This window comes from Pangasianodon hypophthalmus, chromosome 2 (genome assembly GCF_027358585.1).
Source record: "Pangasianodon hypophthalmus isolate fPanHyp1 chromosome 2, fPanHyp1.pri, whole genome shotgun sequence".
Taxonomy (NCBI): Eukaryota; Metazoa; Chordata; class Actinopteri; order Siluriformes; family Pangasiidae; genus Pangasianodon; species Pangasianodon hypophthalmus.
The window spans coordinates 13,744,480-13,764,357 of NC_069711.1; the positions used below are offsets into that span (position 1 = coordinate 13,744,480).

At 39.7% G+C, this 19,878-nt stretch overlaps 2 protein-coding genes across 6 annotated transcripts in view; both read left to right on the plus strand.

Annotated features, from left to right (window-relative positions):
• The window catches only part of plxnb1b (plexin b1b), a 79,387-nt gene extending 70,316 nt beyond the window's left edge, over positions 1 to 9,071 (plus strand). For all 5 annotated transcript variants that reach the window (XM_026912846.3, XM_026912864.3, XM_026912854.3 and 2 more), the window contains exons 31-40: positions 57 to 222; positions 364 to 467; positions 584 to 668; positions 1,177 to 1,343; positions 1,467 to 1,627; positions 2,595 to 2,742; positions 3,569 to 3,633; positions 3,773 to 3,848; positions 3,964 to 4,038; positions 4,125 to 9,071. In XM_026912846.3, coding sequence (XP_026768647.3) covers positions 57 to 222; positions 364 to 467; positions 584 to 668; positions 1,177 to 1,343; positions 1,467 to 1,627; positions 2,595 to 2,742; positions 3,569 to 3,633; positions 3,773 to 3,848; positions 3,964 to 4,038; positions 4,125 to 4,229 — 1,152 coding nt within the window. In that variant the 3' untranslated portion in view covers positions 4,230 to 9,071. The remainder of the gene's footprint in view (positions 1 to 56; positions 223 to 363; positions 468 to 583; positions 669 to 1,176; positions 1,344 to 1,466; positions 1,628 to 2,594; positions 2,743 to 3,568; positions 3,634 to 3,772; positions 3,849 to 3,963; positions 4,039 to 4,124) is intronic.
• A 2,125-nt stretch (positions 9,072 to 11,196) lies between these two features.
• si:dkey-19e4.5 (UBA_like_SF and PTH2 domain-containing protein) lies at positions 11,197 to 17,572 on the plus strand. Its single transcript, XM_026924315.3, has 7 exons — positions 11,197 to 11,464; positions 11,816 to 11,935; positions 12,721 to 12,792; positions 12,879 to 12,953; positions 13,044 to 13,141; positions 14,818 to 14,932; positions 16,537 to 17,572. Exons 2-7 carry the CDS (start codon positions 11,828 to 11,830, stop codon positions 16,621 to 16,623), a joined length of 555 nt encoding a protein of 184 aa, XP_026780116.1. The 5' UTR covers positions 11,197 to 11,464; positions 11,816 to 11,827; the 3' UTR covers positions 16,624 to 17,572.
• Positions 17,573 to 19,878: the final 2,306 nt, after the last annotated feature.

Sequence of the window (19,878 nt, forward strand, 5' to 3'; positions counted from 1 at the left end):
ATTGTAGATTGAATGGCTAAACATCCCCACACCCGATCCTTGTTTTTTCTGTCTAGACTCTGAACGTGCTGATGCAGGGAGTAGGAATGAATGAGACTCAGCCAGTAGCAGCTAAAGTACTAGATTGTGACACTATAACCCAAGTCAAAGAGAAGATTCTAGACCAGGTCTATAAGGGAACCTCATACTCCCATAGACCGCACACAGATTCACTGGACTTGGGTAAGAACAGTCTCTATATTTAATATACATATTACACACATTTGTAAATGCATTTATTTTAGACTCAGTGTGTCCTGCTTTTTTCCTTTCTTCTGAAACCTTCTGTAACAGTTTGTATTTGTGGTGGTGGTGTGTTTGCAGAATGGCGTTCAGGTGTCGCAGGTCACCTCATTCTCTCAGATGAAGATCTAACATCTGTGGTGCAGGGCAACTGGAAACGCCTCAATACACTTCAGCATTACAAGGTGCACACAGTGTCATTGCACTATACACTAGTACCACTACCAAATTAATTTACCAAGCTTATCTCTTTAATCAAACGGGCTTATTTTTTTATTTTTAATAATCTGTCACTTCTCAGGTTCCTGATGGAGCTACAGTCGCTCTGGTGCCACGACATAGCAAACACGTCCACCATGACAACCATGACTATGTGGCAGGCGAGAGTGAGTACATACAACAGCACCTCTCAAGACCTTAAATTCTGAAGCTATGTTGACGTTATATAGTGACAGCATGAGAGGAACTCTTCTGGTTTACGTCTGCAGTAAATGACAAGGCAATAATGGAGCAATTGAATAGAAATGACCTCAGTTTAGTGCAAATTGGGAAAAAAAGGAACTGTGGCTGTAAATTCCTTGGACCACAAAGTGTGGGTTATTTCACACGTGTGTTTGATGCACATGTATTTCAGCAAGATTTGTCTTGGCTTAAATAGTACAGTAGCTTACAACTACCATTTTGGCTCATATTCCAGGCTGAATAAAGTGTAGCAATAAGCAGAAGTAACCACTGTTCCTAAAATAATAAAATTATGCCTTGTATTTTTAGGGATGTTTTCCTCCAATATATAATTTTAAATGAGCTCAGCATGTCTTAGCTTAGTAGGTTCTGCTTCTCACACACATTACAGAGTCTGGGTGGGAGATTTCTCATGCGTGTTTCCCTCCACAGAGACGCCCATGCTGGAGGATGCAGATGAGGGTGGAGTCAGACTGTGGCATCTTGTAAAGGCCAGTGAGGAGCCTGAACTGCCCAAACACAGACGAGGCAGTCTGAGAGAGAGAGAGAGGCCCAAGGCCATACCGGAGATCTACCTCACACGACTGCTCTCCATGAAGGTATGGCCCACTTTCGCCTACTTAAATACTCAGTGATAATGGAGCTAGGTGTGTCTGAGACAGTGGTGGAAGACAGTAGCTGCTACATTATATGTAACTAATGCTGTCGCTTGCTGTCTTTAGGGCACTCTGCAGAAGTTTGTTGATGATCTTTTCACCGTGATTCTGAGCACAAGTCGGCCCGTTCCTCTTGCTGTGAAATACTTCTTTGACCTGCTGGATGATCAGGCAACTCACCATGGCATCTCGGACCCAGAAACAATCCATATTTGGAAAACCAACAGGTACCGGCTCGACAGTCACAGCATGAAAATTAAAATGTTTTGATAGAATAGATGCATGTATGAAGTGACGGAAAATTAAAAGGGACTATATTGGGAACTTTGGAAGACTATGAGAAGTTACAGCAATACTGGAGAAGAAATGTGACCTCTGTCCCTTGTCCTTGTCTTTTCTTCACTTCAGTAGTGATATAAACTCCAACTATTTTCACAAGCTTTTAAAATCACAGTTTTTCTCTACATCACACTAGAGATGCATTTGCATTCTCAATGTGATCAGTCCATGGCTCCAATTAACACAGGCTACGCATTTTATACCATCATTATAAATAGCAAGTTACTCTGCTTTAAGAAGGAACAAATGCTGGTGTACTATTTTAACATATTATTTAGCGCTAGTAGGCCAGATTTAGTTTTAGATTTTTTTTCCACTGTTTTGTGGGGAGGTGACACGAAATAGTGAACTCAAGAGTAACCTAAATGTTGAGTGAAAAGATCCTTGAGAAATATGCCGTTTGTTCCGACACTGCATATGCTTAGTTGAGTTATATTTTTTTTTTCAAACTCATTATATTCAGATGATCAAAGCATATTTTTGCAGATTACTTTGAGAACCGAGGCCAGTACTATTACAAATGATTGATTAGCTTGCGGTTTCATGACATTAAATAATGAATCAACATTTTCCTGCTCCTGTTTGGAACAGCTACAGGTTAGAGGTTAGAGGTGTGCACTGAGAGTGGGATCAGGAGCAGGATGTTGCTACTCAAAGAGAGAAAGAGAGAAAGTACATATCCAATAACTTTCATTAAAACTAAAATCTTCATTGACTTGTACAAACTGTGGGATAACTGTGGGAAGTAGCAGAAAAGGGATAAAAAAAAAAAAAGCAATCCTGTACTCTCTACTACAGGTTACAAAAATGCTGATGATGTGATAGTAACAGTGTTGTGTTCTCTCCCTGCTCCAGTCTTCCTCTGCGCTTCTGGATCAACATTGTGAAGAACCCTCAGTTTATCTTTGACGTGCAGGCATCCGACAACGTGGACGCTGTCCTGTCTGTCATCGCTCAGACCTTCATGGATTCCTGCACCATTGCTGAGCACAAACTGGGCAGGGTGAGACAGGAACATACAGTCGGGTCCAAAATTATTAGTACCCTTGATAAAGATGGGTAAACACTTATCAAAAAATATCTGTGTAGGTTATTAGGTTAATTTCATGCTGAAACTAGAGAAATGGAACTTAAGTCAATTTATTCTTTTTTTTTTTTCTTTTTTTTTTAAACAAAACCACATGTATCACAGTTATTGGCACCTCTGCATTTAGTACTTTGTGCAACCTTCTTTTGCCAACCTAACAGCACTGAGTCTTCTCCTATATTTCTTGATGAGAAAATACAGAAAATCTGTGAGCAGTCCTCAGTACAGAATCTCTCCAGATCTTACAGGTTCTTAGGTCCTCTCCTGTGGACTCTCCTCTGCAACGCACCCCACAAGTATATTTGACCCCTACTATCTTCTGCAAATTTCCAACCATAATTGTTGGGGAAGTGTTTTTGTGTCTAACCATCGCCCTATAATGCAAAATACACTTATGTCCTTTTCCAGGCAGGTTCATTACAGTTGTGTTCTTCTCAGTTATTGCCCAAATGGATATTGGCATTTTTTATATCCATCACCTGATTTATGATGGTTAACACAGTCTTTTTTTTTATTTTATTTTTTATACAGGAAATAATGGATGACCACTTACGAGTTTCTAAATACTCTGGTGAACTTAAAAAAGTAAAATATAAATGGGAACAATCAAGAATTTCTAGGAATGCCAATAATTGTGACACATGGTTTTGTTGTTAAAAAAGTACTTTTTAAAAAATACTTTTAGACTTCTCTCATATTTTCAGTAGGAAATTAAGCCAAATCTTGTCTTTTTCTTCTTCAGGACTCCCCCATCAACAAGCTGCTATATGCCAGAGACATTCCTCGTTATAAGCAGATGGTGGAGAAGTATGATGAACAAACCTGTTTTTGCATGTCTTTGATATTTGATATTTGAAGCAGATGCTTGACTTAAAATCCTAAACTGAAATGAATTATTGTTTGAGTCAGACATGACTTTATAATTGAGTTTGTTCTAATATCTCAGGTACTATGCTGACATCAGACAAACCATCCCAGCTAGTGATCAGGAGATGAACTCTGCCTTAGCTGAGCACTCCAGGGTACATGGAATGCTTTACCTCATCATCCTTCATTTCATATATCTTAATCAGAGATGTTCTGCTTCCTGCAGTGTATGTGAAGACATTTTCCTGACTTCCCTGTCTTTCTGCCTAGAATTACTCAGGAGAGCTGAATTACCTAGTGGCCCTGCATGAGCTGTACAAATATATCAATAAATATTATGACCAGGTAAGACCAGATTATTAAATATGGACAGTAGATGAAGTGGCTAGAAAGAAGGTTTAATTAACATACCTACTCTATGTTTATTTCAGATCATCACTGCCTTAGAAGAGGACACCACAGCTCAGAAGATGCAGCTTGGTTATCGTCTTCAGCAGATCGCAGCCGCGGTGGAAAACAAAGTGACAGACTTGTAATTAAGAGATCACGATGAGATGATTGATAGGAGGGGAAAGAAATAAGGAGAAGGTGAAAGATATGGGTTGCACTGAAGAATGGACCTACTGTATGTAGTGACTGCAGAGAGTTGTGTAGAAGCAGCAAATGAGAACCACAGCACTGTGGGTGTTGACTTAAACGACGGAGTAAACACACTGCCACTTTACATAGGAAAAGAGGACTCAGTGTGTGATTACATGGTTTCTGTCATTATTTGAGAGATTAGTGAATTGGAGACTCTTCGGCATCCTCAGAATGACGGAACAGGTTCAGGAGGGATTTCTCTTGTGGTCCTTCAGGAGAAAACGGAGGACATGTACCAGTGTGGTGGAATGTGATTGAAGTCTCTGCGAGAGGAAAAGCCATGTTGTCCGTCTCCTCCACTACTCGATCAGGTGACTACTGCAATTTTCCCAACACAAAGAGAGCGATTGTGGTCTCACCAGTTCCAACCACATACGCCATTCAAAATCAGTACTGACTGACAATGGGCTCAAGTTAATGCAGTTTTGTTCCACATAGACAGACATTTACTGAGGAGGAATATGATACCTGTCAAAGTAGAGAAAAGGCTTTCAAAAGCATGAAAATGACTTGTACAGGTCAAAAACAAAATCTGTGCCTCACAGAACTTTTGCTTCTTCCTGCCGTTCTCTACCTCCTCATATGTTTCTTTTTCCAATTCACTCTACATCATTCTTTCTGTGTGTTTTGCCAATATGCAGAGCATACCCATCTGTCCAGCAGTTACTGTGTGTACTAATATAATGAAGTGATGGGCTTTGTCTGTTGTCATTTTATTTCTCCTGCTTATTGTCACTGGCAGGGAGTGAAAGAGAGAACGTTCATGGTGTAAAACATCAATGCAGAATCTTGTCATTTTAGATTATTATTTATTTAATATTAGAACATGTAACATGCATCTTTCATTTCTTCCGCAACTGTCTGTATCATCCGTCCAAGTCATTAAAAGGAGCTCTGACACTGAAAGAAAAATGCAGGCAAAAACTGTCAGTCATCTCTAATCTAGCACTAGAATTCATTTCAACATTTTTATCTGTTGTATTAATGTATTTTCTGTGTATGGCACTAAAGAGATAGCTGGTGATTTTCCCTCACATTTTAATTCATTTATTATTGTCTCTGGGTTTTTTTTAGTTTTTTTTTTTTTTTTGTATAAAAATCACTGGAAGGGCAGTATGCAGGAACACAGCTCTGTAAATCTGTAAGGTGTAATGACTGAAGTATCCTCTATATTTGGACATAGTTGCTTCTGCTCTAACATTCCTTTTATGTGGTGTAAGAGAAACTGATCTCCGAATCATTAGCCTTTTAAAAGTATTTTGCTTGGGTGCGGGTGGGAGACATGTTCACTTCATACTACAGTAGAGGGTCAATATTTAGTTTTCCTACTCTGCTTTACATAAACACTAGCTAGAACATGTTCAGTTTATGGAGACCTCCTCCAGCTTATCATTTTCAACAAGTGCATTGATCACTAGCCATTTTAATTTTAGTTACTTTTTATTTTTTGTCGTTGTTTTTAACAAAAGGTGATTAGCATCCATCCTGAAACAGACAAATAGAAAGGGAGAGAAAACTTCAAATCAACACAGTTAACTTAAAAAGAGGCTAATATGCAGAAAGATGGAACTAGATACATAAATGGTTCAGTGGTACATTAAATGTAAGATACATGTAATTAGTGGTGAGATGTAATTGTACAAGATAAAATATGTGCAGAATTTTCAGAAGGAAGTATAAAGCTATAACTATTATTAGGTTTATAAATTATGTGTAGACTAGAGCAGGCTCTTTCAGTTTTAAAATATGTTGTTAATATCATCCTACGTAATGATTGTCTTTCAGCTGTAGCTTCTTACCAACAGTATGTGAAAATTTTTACAAATTATATGGAAATTTAATAAAATATTCTAAAAGAAGTTGACTGTGAATTCCTGATCTGACACATTAATTCAAGTACTGTAGTGTGTAGCTTCTCTAGACTAAACATTACAATATTTGAATAACACTCAGTTTTTATTGCTATTTCCCGTTTATGCTGCTATACTTCATACTTTTGTAGAACGTGGAACTATCCTCGATTTACAATAATCCACCGCTGTGGTAAGCAGCTCATTATGGCTCCTCAACTAATCTATTGTGTTGAGTGTTTAAGCCATTTTATTTCCATCATAGGAGATAATTTTTCATGCAAGAAGCGTAGAATTGAGTTAGAAACCTGCATCCAGATGTTTGGTGAAAGGTAGGAAAGTGAGCACTTTTGAGTCAGTTGAGAAAAAAATGCTTTAGAACAATGTTCCTGAGCTCTCTTTGTTCTGACAAGTTGTCCTACCAATTGAGATGTCCTATGCTAATAAAACAAAACATACACTATATGTCCAAAAGTATGTGGACACCTGACCATCACACCCGTATGTGCTTGTTGAACATCCCATTTCAAAACCATGGGCATTAATATGGATTTAATCCCCCTTTGCTGTTATAGTAACCTCCACTCTTCTGGGAAGGCTTTCCACTAGATTTTGGAACGTGGCTATGGGTGTTTGCTCATACAGCATTAGTCAGAGCATTAGTGAGGTCAGACACTGATGTTGAGTGAGGAGGCCTGATGTGCAGTCAGTGCTCCAGTTCATCACAAAGGTGTTCAGTAGGGTGGAGTTCAGGGCTCTGTGCAGGCCACTCGAGTTCTTCATGACACCATGTCTTCATGAACCTTGCTTTGTGCACAGGGACGCTGTCTTACTGCAACATGTTTGGGCCCTTTAGTTCCAGTGAAGGGAAATTGTAATGCTACAGCATACAAAGACATTCTTTACAATTGTGTGCTTCCAACTTTGTGACAACAGCTTGGGGAAGAACCACATATAGGTGTGATGGTCAGGTGGATGGATGGATGGAGCCTTTATTTGTCACATATACATTACAGCACAGTGAAATTCTTTACTTTGCATATCCCAACTTGTTAGGAAGCTGAGATCAGAGCACAGGGTCAGCCATGATACAGCGCCCCTGGAGCAGAGAGGGTTAAGAGCCTTGCTCAAGGGCCCAACAGTGGCAACGTGGAAGTGCTGGGGCTTGAACCCCTGACCTTCTAATCAGTAACCCAGAGCCTTAACTGTTGTGCCACCACTGCCCTGCCAGGTGTCCATATATATTTTGATCATATAGTGAAAAACAAACTGTTAGAACACAGGCAGGCAACCTTGTGAGGCTGTAATGTCACCTTTTCCCTGTACACTGCCTCTGACTATGGCGGTCTCAGTGTGCCCCCTGGTGTCAGTCAGTAGTACTGTTATGGTAATGGTATGGCTGATTTCATTCAATTTAATTCAATTTTATTTGTATGGAACTTTTAACAATATTCATTGTCACAAAGCAGCTTTACAAAAATACGGATCTAGATTTAGATTCCTACTGAACAGCCCAGAGGCGACGAGGAAAATCTCCATGAAACTATATGAGGAAGAAACCTTGAGGGGAACCAGACTCAAAAGGGAACCTTTTCTGGGTGGCAGCTGATAGTGTGATTATAAATCATTACTCTTCCACAGCGGTATAATATAAAGTCAAAAAGTACTCTGTGTTTTGAAGGGATGTTCATTTCATTAAGTTCATTAAGTGGCAGGCCTACACTAACAATAACACAGCCTCAAACAAAATTTGATTGGCTATTACACTTGACTTATTCTATAGGCTACTATCTAGTGAATAACTCCTTAATAGGCAGTTGAAAGTCGACAATATATAGTCCTCCAGCGTACAGTCTAGTAGCTCCTTCTGAAGAGTTTCAGTCACAGGTCCATACAATCTATTCCAATACAATTCCATTTTAATACTAATTACCTCTTTTGAGTGACCAACAATTTTAAAAAATGTTATTTGACAGATATAATCTGACGTTCTGCTGATTTGTTGCGTTTTCAGATGTAGCACAGCCATGGGGCAGTCTACTCACTGCTCCACTTAGCTTCCATAGAGATATTATTGCACCTAATGGTCCCATGATTGTGCAACTAGTGACCTATAGGGGTAGGATTTGTGCTGCCCATTGTTTCCCAATGGAATGGCTGCGGAAAAGAAAAAACATGCCTCCCTTTTCCAATGCCAACATTTTTGGGGCTAGTTTCAGGTCTTTTGTGTGTTTTTTGAATGTAATTGGGCTGGAAATTTTGTTGAAACATGACAACCCTGGTTAATGATATTACCTCGAAGAGCTGAACAAAGGTACTTACTCAAAAAAAAAAAAAAACCTGTCTGCATTGAGACGCAGATATCTGTAATATAAACCAGGCTGTACACTTTTGACAATGGAGTTTCAAAATACTAGACAAAATGTATCCAGTGAAACAGGTCTTAAAAAGATTTACTATGTTTATACTAGAATGCTTTGGATTGTTGTTTCAAGTTTATTAAGCAGAACCATAGAGGCAACAACTGAAGTCTAGTTATTTGATGTTATATTTTGTTACAAACCAGGCAAAAATGCCTGTTTTCTAATATGCTTATTTATCTTAATAGATAAATTTCACATCTGTAAGGCAAAGTGGTCCAAGAGTAGGCCGAACTATCACTATGCTTAAACAGTGCAACACCCTGGTATGGTCATCACAAAAAATCAAAACGCAGTCAGAACATTTAATTTAATAATAACATATACAGCAAACTTTTGCTTGTTTAGTTACTACCCCAGGAATTTTGATTTTGAATTTTGAAGTGATTGTATATGTGATGGATTTGTTAAACCTCTTTGTATGTACATTTGTAATAAAGGATGTAATAAAGTTCATTTAAAATGATTTTGACAATGGGTACAAATTTATTTTAAAAATTTACTGGAAAGTATGCAGTAATTCTGAATGTGTAATACGCAGACATCCATGCGGCTGGATTAAATAAAAGCATCTGTTGTTTTTACCACAGTGTTGAATCCACATTTAATTGGTAAGATAACATGACAGTAGTTAGCCAGCTAGTGTCGTGGCAAATACTTCTGCAAATCAGAATAAGAAATATGATTTACAAAGACAAGGGGTTCTGGATGCCAAAAATCTATAGACTTTATTGAATCAAACAACAAAGATGAGATGGTCTGCAGAGCATCTGATTTACATAGTCGTGGCCCATGCTTTTATACAATTCTAAAACAATAATCTCATTGGATGGAGTTTTCTCTTTTTTCTTTTAATCACACATCTGCCTCTCATCACAATTATTTCACTGTCCCTTTATCTTAGTTTTAACCGCGGCGAGGGGTCAGTCAGTTTCTGTTTCAAAAACAACATTAGCCTTCACCTTAAAAAACTCCATCTTCAAGGCCACACTAGTCCGCTCTCACAGAAACATCCCTGAAGGATCACAGGCCTAGAGTCACCCTTCCAACTGCGCCAGAAATGGTACAGTGTAGTATATAAATGAAGCTCTAAATGTTAACACATGAGGTGATTTAAGGTCACTTTTCAATACTGTTGCATAGATACTGATTGATATAATACTGATTAACAAATATTGATATTGATATTGATATAGATAACAGGAAATTCCTCCATACTAGTTGTGGAGAACCCAAGCTATTATGTATTGCTTTGCTAACGAGTTAACATTAGCTTGCCACAACCAAATGCACTGGAATAAAACACACATTTACTGAAATATGAGTGAGTATGAACTAAAATTTAAAATACAAAACTTGCTACTGAAATACATTACTTCCAGTAGTATCCTAGTTGCACAAGATGATTTACAATATATGGCCAAAAGTATGTGGACATCTGACCATCACATCCATATGTGGTTCTTCCCCAAACTGTTGCCACAAAGTTGGAGGCACACAATTGTATATGATGTCTTTGTATGATGTAGTTTTATGATTTTCCCTTCACTGGAACTAAGGGGCCCAAACCTGTTCCAGCATTACAATGCCCCTGTACACAAAGTGAGGTCCATAGACACATGGTTTGCCAAAGTTGGTGATGAAGAACTTGAGTGGCCTGCACAGAGCTCTGACCTCAACTTCACTGAACACCTTTGAGATGAACCGGAAAGCCAACCGCACACCAGGCCTCCTCTTGTGGCTGAATGAGCACAAATCCCCACAGCCATCTTCCAAAATCTAGTGGAAAGCCTTCCCAGAAGAGTGGAGGTTATTATAATAGTAAAGGGGGATTCAATCTGGAATGGAATGTTCAAAAAGCTCTTACGGGTGTAATGGTCAGGTGTCCACAAACTTTTGGCCATAAAGTGTATAATTTTCACTGCACATGCAGCCTGGATCAGATATGAAAATATCACTTCTGCAGAGAGTCTTTAAAAATTAAGGACATGGTCTGTCGTTTGTGGGAAGCAGTAAAATGTGGCGTAATTCAAAGTCACAGACACAAGACACTGCATAATAAATAATAAGAGGTTCACGTTTTCTCACAAGTTATTTAGTCTAAATATGTCCTGTAAATATTGGGTCTATTTTTAGATTATTTCAAATATATGCCTACATAATTTTGTGGTGCATGCGTTGAGGATCTTCTGAATAATTTCATTAAATACATTAATCAGATACATAAATGAATAAATCAATACCATATATAAAATCAAACAACAGCAACGAGTTCTCTGACTGGAGACTAGATTACCTGTTTCATGCTATTTCATGTGTTTCTCTGGGAGGGTCGGCAGATTAAAACAGCCGTTTGAATTTAATTAGCCACTTTAGTTATAAGACTGATTGGTTACTTGATTTTAATAAAAAAAAAAAAAAGAAAAAAGAAAGGGTCAAATAAAAAGGCAAAATACCATCGTACATATTTAAACATTATGCATTATAGTTTAAATATAGTTTAAATATTTGGATTGTATTCATAAATATAAATTTGTAAAAGAATTTCTTTTAGGGTCCCTGGATGCAAAAAGTCTGCGCTCTGACCCGGAAGTAGAACGCTAACTCAACAGTATGGCGTCTCTGGCTATACGCATTCGCACCAAAATATGCTGTAGCTAGCAGAATAAAAATATTCAGTCAAACGCTAGAAGATAATTAGATAAGTCACTTAATTTTAATGTCACCGTATGCTTTTTTGACAGACAGAGTAAAGATTAGGCATAGTCGCCTGTGACTGAGTGAAGCGGTGTGACGGTGCTCGGTGTTTGTGAGAGTTGAGTGTTAGCGTGTGAGCTGTAGCTTCTCAGCGCGGCGCAGGTATGGAGCGTTAGCTAACGGAAAACACCATTCCGCGCTCGTGCTTTATGTGAAGACCTGCTCTATGACTGCATGTCAAGAGTGGCTTGATTACAGACAAGTGCTGACGTGGACAGACAGCTAATAGAGCATGCATGTTTTTTGCTGAAGCTAACTTCATTATCACAACATAAAACACAGTCTAATGTACAGGCTGTCATGTAACGAGGGTTTTATTTATGCTTGATTGTGATTGTGGTGTTTAAGGTTAGGCAGCTGTATCTCTAGTATTTGACACATCATTCTGGCTCTGATGCATGGTAAGCGTTAGCCAGCCCATCCCTTTAACTCCCAGTCGTGTGTTTTGTCTAGAGAGGTGAAGTGATGGAGTCATCTGAGCAATGTCCTCCAGACTCAGCCCATCAGGAGGTGAACCCGGTGTTCCTCCAGCAGCTCAGAGAACTGGATATCCCTGAGGAAGCAGCCAGACAGGTCTGCATCCGCCTCCTGCCTGACACTTCACCAGTACTGCAGCTGTAATATCTGTGGACAGCATGGACAGCTATCTGTAGACTTCATTCATTCATTCATTCATTCAGCTTCAGTAACTACTTTATCCTGGTCAGGGTTGTAGTGGATCAAGATCCTATTCCTGGAACACTGAGCATGAAGATGGGACACACCCTGGATGGGACGCCAGTCCACATGCAGAAGACCACGCACACACATTCACACTTCAGTCATTCGCACTTAGGTGCAATTTAATTCAGCCAATCCAACCTACTGTTACTGGGAGGGGGGAGGAAACAGGAGAACCCAGAGGAAACCCACATGGACATGGAGAACACAGCACAGAAACTCTGCACATAGAGTAACCTGAGCTCAGGGTCGAACCAGGGATCCTGGAGCTGTGATAGGGCAATGCTAGATAAAATAGAGTAATAGAATTAGAAATATTCAGTTCAGACAGCATTATAAAAATCATCTTTTTTTGCATCCTAAAACTATACTGTTTTATAGTAAATGATAAATATGCATAGTATTTTAAATATTAGATGATCTTATTCCACTATTATTGGATTAATATTAATATTACACAGGGAGAAATGCAATTTTAAGGTGCAAAACAATAACAGTCCAGTTAAATTTTAAGACAATGTTTTTAAAAAACTAAAAGTCCCAAGAAAATCTCTATTGCATATTATTTTTTGTTGTTGTTCTGTTCTGCTTTTTTGTTTTACTCATATTAGTGTGTGTATATTATCTGATTATCTTAGGCACTCCTACATACAAGGAATGTGTCTGCTGAGGAGGCAGCAATGTACTACTTCAACAAACTGGAAAATGAGGTCTGTTGATAACGACACATCCACATGAAAGCACACTGCCTTTGTGTGTCTGTTTCTGAGTGCATTTGTCTTGTCCGTTGTCTCAGGAAGAAGGAGATGAAGATATGATGTTCAAGATGGTCTTTGTTGTGAACATGGAGCTGTCCATGGGTGTGGGGAAGGTATATATAAAAATGTTGAGTTGCCTAAACAGCCTAATGTACAGTGCAAAGTGAGCTGAAGTGCTGAGATTTTCAGTGCACCCCCTCCAGGTGGCGGCGCAGGTGGGCCATGCAGCTGTGGCTCTGTACCAGGCCATGCAGGAGAAGAATACTTGGAGAGAGATGGTCTGGAAATGGGACCATGCTGGGTGAGTCAGGGTCAATCAGTCCTTATTAACTCTTGAAATATCTCCAAAGCACTTAATCGTTGCAGAGACTGTTGATCAGAATAGTAGGTAGTCTCTTTGCAGACACTGTGATCAGTCTTTCTGTTTTTATTAGTTAACCTGAAGCCTCTGTAAAAGTAAACATGGCCATGTTTAAAGCTCAAGACAGTAGAAAATAACCTTAATAATTTAACCATGGGGATTTTGTTGTTTTGAAATAGGCATATTTATAAGACCGTGTGCTCATTTGTGTACATCCTTTCTATCCTCCTGGGGAAATATGACTGAATGCCCTGTCTGACTGATGCTGTATGCCATTACTGGAAGTAAAGATAATTGAATTATTTAGGCGGAACATACAGGGCAAAATTAATTATAACATTGATAGTCATTAGCCCTGTGGTAGAAAACAGCAGAATAAGTTATAAACTTCATAAATGTAAATTAAGTAACATATATATTAAACAAACATACATAATAATAATATTTTAAAAGGAGTATTAGATAATCAGAGAGTGAAATAAATGTATCATAAATATATGGCACACAGCAAAAATTTAAGGAATTGAAACAGACAAGTACTCCAGTATTTTCTTAAACATCATACCTGAACAAACATCATCATGAAGACCAAAAAGATATCAAAACAAGAGAAACAAGCAAAAGTTGTAGGGAAATATGGAGAGATCCACAATTCAGATAGGAGAAGCTGTTCATAAGATATAGCCATAGCCTGGACACTCCATAAAAATTAAATTTTTTGACTTTGGCATAAAGGTCTCAACATGTTGAGAACACTGTTAACATGGTGAAGTATGGTGGTGGTAGCATCATGTTGAGTGTTACTGTTGGTCTGCTGGTTCCTTCTCTGACTAATGCCTTCTTCATTGTGGACACTTACTTTTGACGGACGGCTTCCTCTAGGCAGAGTCACCGTTGTGCCATATTCTTTCCATTTTTATATAATGGAATTTATGACACTCTGCAGGATGTTCAAAGTTTGGGATATTTTTTTATAACCAAACCCTGATTGATACTTTTCCAGAACTTTGTCCCGGACTTGTTTTGATAGCTCATTGGTCTTCATGATGCTGTTTGTTTAGGTATGTTCTTTAACATATGCATCTATCCAGGAACAGCTGTATTTATACTGAGACCACATGACACTAATTTTACACAGATGAATTCCCCTCAACTACTTATGTGACTTCATGTGGTTTCACAGCAAACGGGGTGAATACTTACGCAATTACAACATTTACATTTTTATTTGTAATAATTTTCCAAACTATATTGATATTTCCTACCACTTTAATATTATGGGTTATTTTGTATCAATTCACAACATATAATCCCAGTTAAGTCCACTTCAGTTCCAGGCTGTAACATTACAAAATGTAGAAAAGTTCAAGGGGGTGAATAATTATACAAGCCACTGTCATTTGTTTCTCTATGGCTGAGCAAGCAGACAATTCCAGCTGTTTTTCCATGCCAAGTTGCGTCATGCCAAGTCCCTTGCTCAAGGACACAGCTGAATGTCATGGATAAAGAAGAAAGTCAACACGACAATGTAGTGTTTGAATTAAATGCTCTAACTCACTGACACCCTTATCTCGGTGGTATTGATACATATGGCTGTCTTGTTGTGTTTCATTCAGAGCTAAGAAGATTGTGCTACAGGGCACCAACACGGCACACCTCTTGGAGTTGCAGGCTCTCGCTATGAGTCTGAGCCTCCCTACAAAGCTGATACAGGATGCCGGACTCACCCAGGTAGAAAAAATTTTCCAGTGACATCTGAAAACAAACATCAGATGTCACAGATGCAGAGATATGAGAACCAATCAAATTCCAAGACAATGTTGTGTTGTACTTTTTTTTTTCTCTTCGATTAAAATTGGCAGATAATCTGAGATAGTTAAAAGGCTATATATACACTCAATGAACACTTTATTAGGAACACTATACTAATAATAACGATGCATTTATTTGTCACATATACGTTAGGGCACAGTGAAATTCTTTTTGTTAGGAAGTTGGGATCAGAGCACAGGGTCAGCTATGATACGGCACCCTTGGAGCAGAGAGGGTTAAGGGCCTTGCTCAGGGGCCCAACTGTGGCAGCGTGGCAGTGCTGGGGCTTGAACCTCCACCCTTCTGATCAGTAACCCAGAGCCTTAACCGTTGAGCCACCACCGTAGGGCCTTCCTTTGCTCTCAAAACAGCCTCTATTCTTCATGGCATGGATTCCACAGAATGTTGGAAACATTTTGAGATTCTGGTCCATGCTGACATGATTGCATTATGCAGTTCCTGCAGATTTTTCAGGTGCACTTTCATGCGAATCTCCCGTTCTACCACATCCCAAAGGTATTCTATAGGATTCAGATCCGGTGACTGGGAAGGCCACTGAAGAACACTGAACTCATTGTCATGTTCATGAAACCAGTTTGAGATGACTTTTGCTTTGTGACATGGTGCATTATCATGCCGGAAGTAGCCATTAGAAGATGGGTAAATCGTGGCCGTGATACTCAAATAGGCTGTGGCATTCAAGTGATGATTGGTATTAACCGGCCCAAAGTGTGCCAAGAAAACATTCCCCACACCATTACACCACCTTCAGCAGCCTGGAATGTTGACACAAGGCAGGCTGAATCCATGGACTCATGCTGTTGGTGCCAAATTAAATCGAGATTCATCAAAGCAGTCTATGTTTTCCAGGCTTCAGCTGTCCAGTTTTGGTGAGTCTGTGCCACTGCAGCCTCAGCTTTCTGTTCTTGGCTGACAGAAGTGGAACTGGACATGGTCTTCTGCTGTTGTAGCCCATCTGCCTCAAGGTTCAATGTGTCGTTCATTCTGAGATACCTTCCTGCTCGTCACAGTTGTACAGAGTGGTTATCTGAGTTACTGTAGCCTTTCTGTCAGCTCGAACCAGGCTGGCCATTCTCGGTTGTTCTCTCTCATGAACAAGGCTTTCTGTTTACAGAACTACCGCTCACTGGGTGTTTTTTCTTTATTTCACAATTCTGAGTAAACTCTAGAGATGATTGTGTGAAAATCCCAGGAGATCAGCATGTATAGAAATACACAAAGCAGCCCCCCTGGCACCAACAACTCTGCCATGGTCAAAATTACTGATACCTGTATCGACATGATTTTACACGTTGCACTGCTCCCACAAGATTGGCTAATTAGATAATTGCATGAATGTGTAGGTGTACAGGTGTTCCTAATAAAGTGCCCTGTGAGTGTACATTTGACCTAATGATGAATGATTGTTGAGTATATTCAGCTGAAGTGACAAAACTGTGCCTAATCACTTTACACTTGAATTTATTTGAGCATTATGGTAACCACCAGCCTCCTGGTTTTAGGTGGAGCCGGGCTCTAGCACTGTGCTGGCCATCATGGGAGAGGAAGAAATGGTCAATAATGTTACAGGCAGCCTGAAACTGCTTTGAGCACTGAAGAGAAGCAACAGTGGAAATACAGATGTGTAAGGTGCCACTGTGTGTCCACAGGGGGGCAGAACAGTCCCACAGCAGCAAGGCTCGCTGCACAAAAAACACAGCATAATCTATGGCTTTCACATACTTCTACTGACACTCTTACACACACACAAAATAACAATAATACTATCTGAAGTAGGAGAAGGGCTGCGCATGTGGGTGGGTGCCTGGATGTGTCAGTTCTGGTTGATTTAACATTTTACAGTGTATCTGCATTCATTCAGTTATGTAAAGCTCTTTGAGTCTATAGAAAAACAAGGAAATGTGTTAAGCCACATTGAACATATCAGTAATTGATCAAATGGGTAGATGATGCCAACTTATGTTCTGTTGTATAAATAAATATAGCCCTTAATCTAGTATATAGTGTTTTGGTGATTGTTGGACCAAATTAGTCATTGTACACTAATTAAATGAATTGTAACGCTATATGTAAAGCATCATCTTCAGATGTAAGAACTCCTGAGATGAGTTTATTGATTATGTGCAAAGGGTCTTCCTTTGTTGTGAGTTGTGATGTATAAATCTGTTTGTCTAGAATTTTTATGTAAGTGTAATGATACCCCTTCGTACCAAGCCTTGTTATGTAGACATAACATGAATGCATGTTATGTAGTTACGTAGACATCACATGAATACATAGACATAACATGAATGCATACTGATGAAGGGGGGTTGGGGGAGGGCAAAATCTCAAAGCCATACGTTTATTGTGGAGTGCCATTGTTAACAATTTCTGTCACTTTTTGACTGTTATTTATTTTTTTTTATGCATCTGCTTGTTGAGTCTACTATATATTGCCTGTCAGTTCTAGGACTAAGGAGGTTGGCTATTTGCAATAATATTGACATGCTATTTTGTCTGTCTCCATTAAACTTTCACTGTAGTGTTACAAGATCAGAGCTTTGTATTTAGACTACGACAAATTGTTTTTATGAGAATTGCAAATTAGTATTGTCTAGGATGTTGAATATGGCTACACTGTGGCTTAAAGCTTTAGATCCTCTGCCTACACCATGTCATTTCTTTCTCCATCACAGTTCTAGCCGAATTAACTGGAATTGTATTGACATGTAGTTGGTCAATAATAATCACAAGCTTTAGAAAAGGTGATCGATAATTGGTACTGGTGTTTTCCTCATGAATTTTGAATCATGGATTGGTTTCAGATGGAGGATTTAGAGAGAAAAATATCCATAATTGGAGATGGTTTGTGATCCATGCTCTGTATCTCAAACTATTTCTAATACAACTTCTCCATGTCTTCTACGTGTCTATTATTAAAATCCCATATAAATGACTGGCCACTGAAAGGTAAGCTTCCCTTTAGTACATGAAACCGTGTATTTTGGCGGATAAGCAACATTATCTTATAACATGACAGTTCAACCCGCCATTATCATAAGCATGTTTACAGGCCGCCATGTTTGGTGGCCAGTGTATCGTCTCACCGAACATGAGCGCTGGAAAATGCAGCAGCGTGTAAACTCATGATGAGGTAAACGGGCTGTCACGTAACAGCTCGCGAGAAACAATCGCGTTCATTATTTTTGCTTCCGGTGACTTAGCGTTCTGCCGGTCGGGTATCACGTGACCTGAATGTGCGCGTGGAGGCTGATCGGCGGCGGTACAATAGGAGCATTATTGTAACAGGCGAGGCTCGATCTGGCACTGCTGCTGGGAAACGGACGACCAGTCACGTGCTCGACCAAGAGTCTGCGACCTGAGCGCGGACGAGTCGCCCTTTGTGCTGACGTGGGAGTCAGCGATTCGCCAGTTCCCTGCTGAAACCCATAAAACGCTCAGAGCAGGATACACGTCCTGTGTCATGGAAAAAATAAATAAATAAAACGCGGCAGCTTTTGCAAGGATCGACCGAATTCATGTGTATGTGAATATCAGAGCTGTATTTTGCCTTTATAACGCGTGTTTTGTGTTCGTGTGGACGTGTGAGGAGTCGTCAGTCCCACAGCTCCCGCATGGCTGTAACAGCGTGAGGGAGCTGATGGAGTCGGGGAGCTCGGAGGGTACGTGCGCCGCTGCTCACCCAGTATGGCGGGTTCTCCGGTCACGAGCTTCTCCTGTGAGAAGGTGTACTTTAACAAAATCAACTAAACAACGACCAGCATGACGCATTAGAGCGAGTACTATATTAAAACATATTTTCATCTACCTTAGGGCAGGAAAGTCACGGTACTTTCTCGGTTATTACCCCTGCTGGCGAAGAGCCCAGCATAAACACACATACAAATTACCCTTAATTACGTCATGGGTTTCGGCCTTATTACTGTCCAACTCAAGACATCCCACTATCAAACAGCCCACATGACTGCAGTGGACTCTAAAATACAGGCTTATTGAGCAGATGGTGCCATTACACCCATTTATCCCTCTGCTGAAGGAATCAGCTGGTTCAGTCTGAATAAAGCAGGAGCTAAAGGGGATATTTCCACTTAAGAGTTTCAACATTTCAATTTTTCAAATGCATTTTGACTTCTAGGACCGTTTGGTGAATTAATTTTGTAAAATAAGCCTGCCTTCCAGTTCCGGGTTTAGTTTGAGTACAGTACAGCCCACTAACTCGGTGTAACCGCATCTCTTCAGAAGTCATTGCAACAAATGACGTTAACGAAACTGTCTCAGCCAATCCGCGCGCTCCTCTCATCCACGTGACCTGGTACAGAAATACCAGGCCAATCGCATGTTCCCTGGTTTGTGTCCATTCACATCCTGACAATTCACGGCCGTGCCTCGCTACAAGTGACATACGTGCTCATCCTTTCTGAAACTCTGCGCATTTCATGATAACATCTTACAGGTTATACCGGTCGAGTGGGTTATGTCTTCACATTTATGGCACAAAGTTTAAAAAAAAAAAAAAAAAAAAACAGAGACACGTAATAGAATTGAAACTTGTTTAATATATCCATCGTGGTGTATGAATTCAAACCCATCCCTTTTGTGAAAGAACCAAAACCTGCGCCGTCTGAACGGAAATGTTGCCCTTGTATGAAGTGAACACAGTCAGGAAATGTATAGACAAGTCGATATCCCTGTCCAATCCCATGCCAGGTCCCATAAGACCGACACTTCATGTTCCATTCATAGCGGGGTTAAGGTGGGGCTGACCCTACCTCTAATGTCGTAGTCCCTGGTATGGGGCCCCGGAGACCCCGTGCTATGGACAAACAGCTGCTATATGGCTA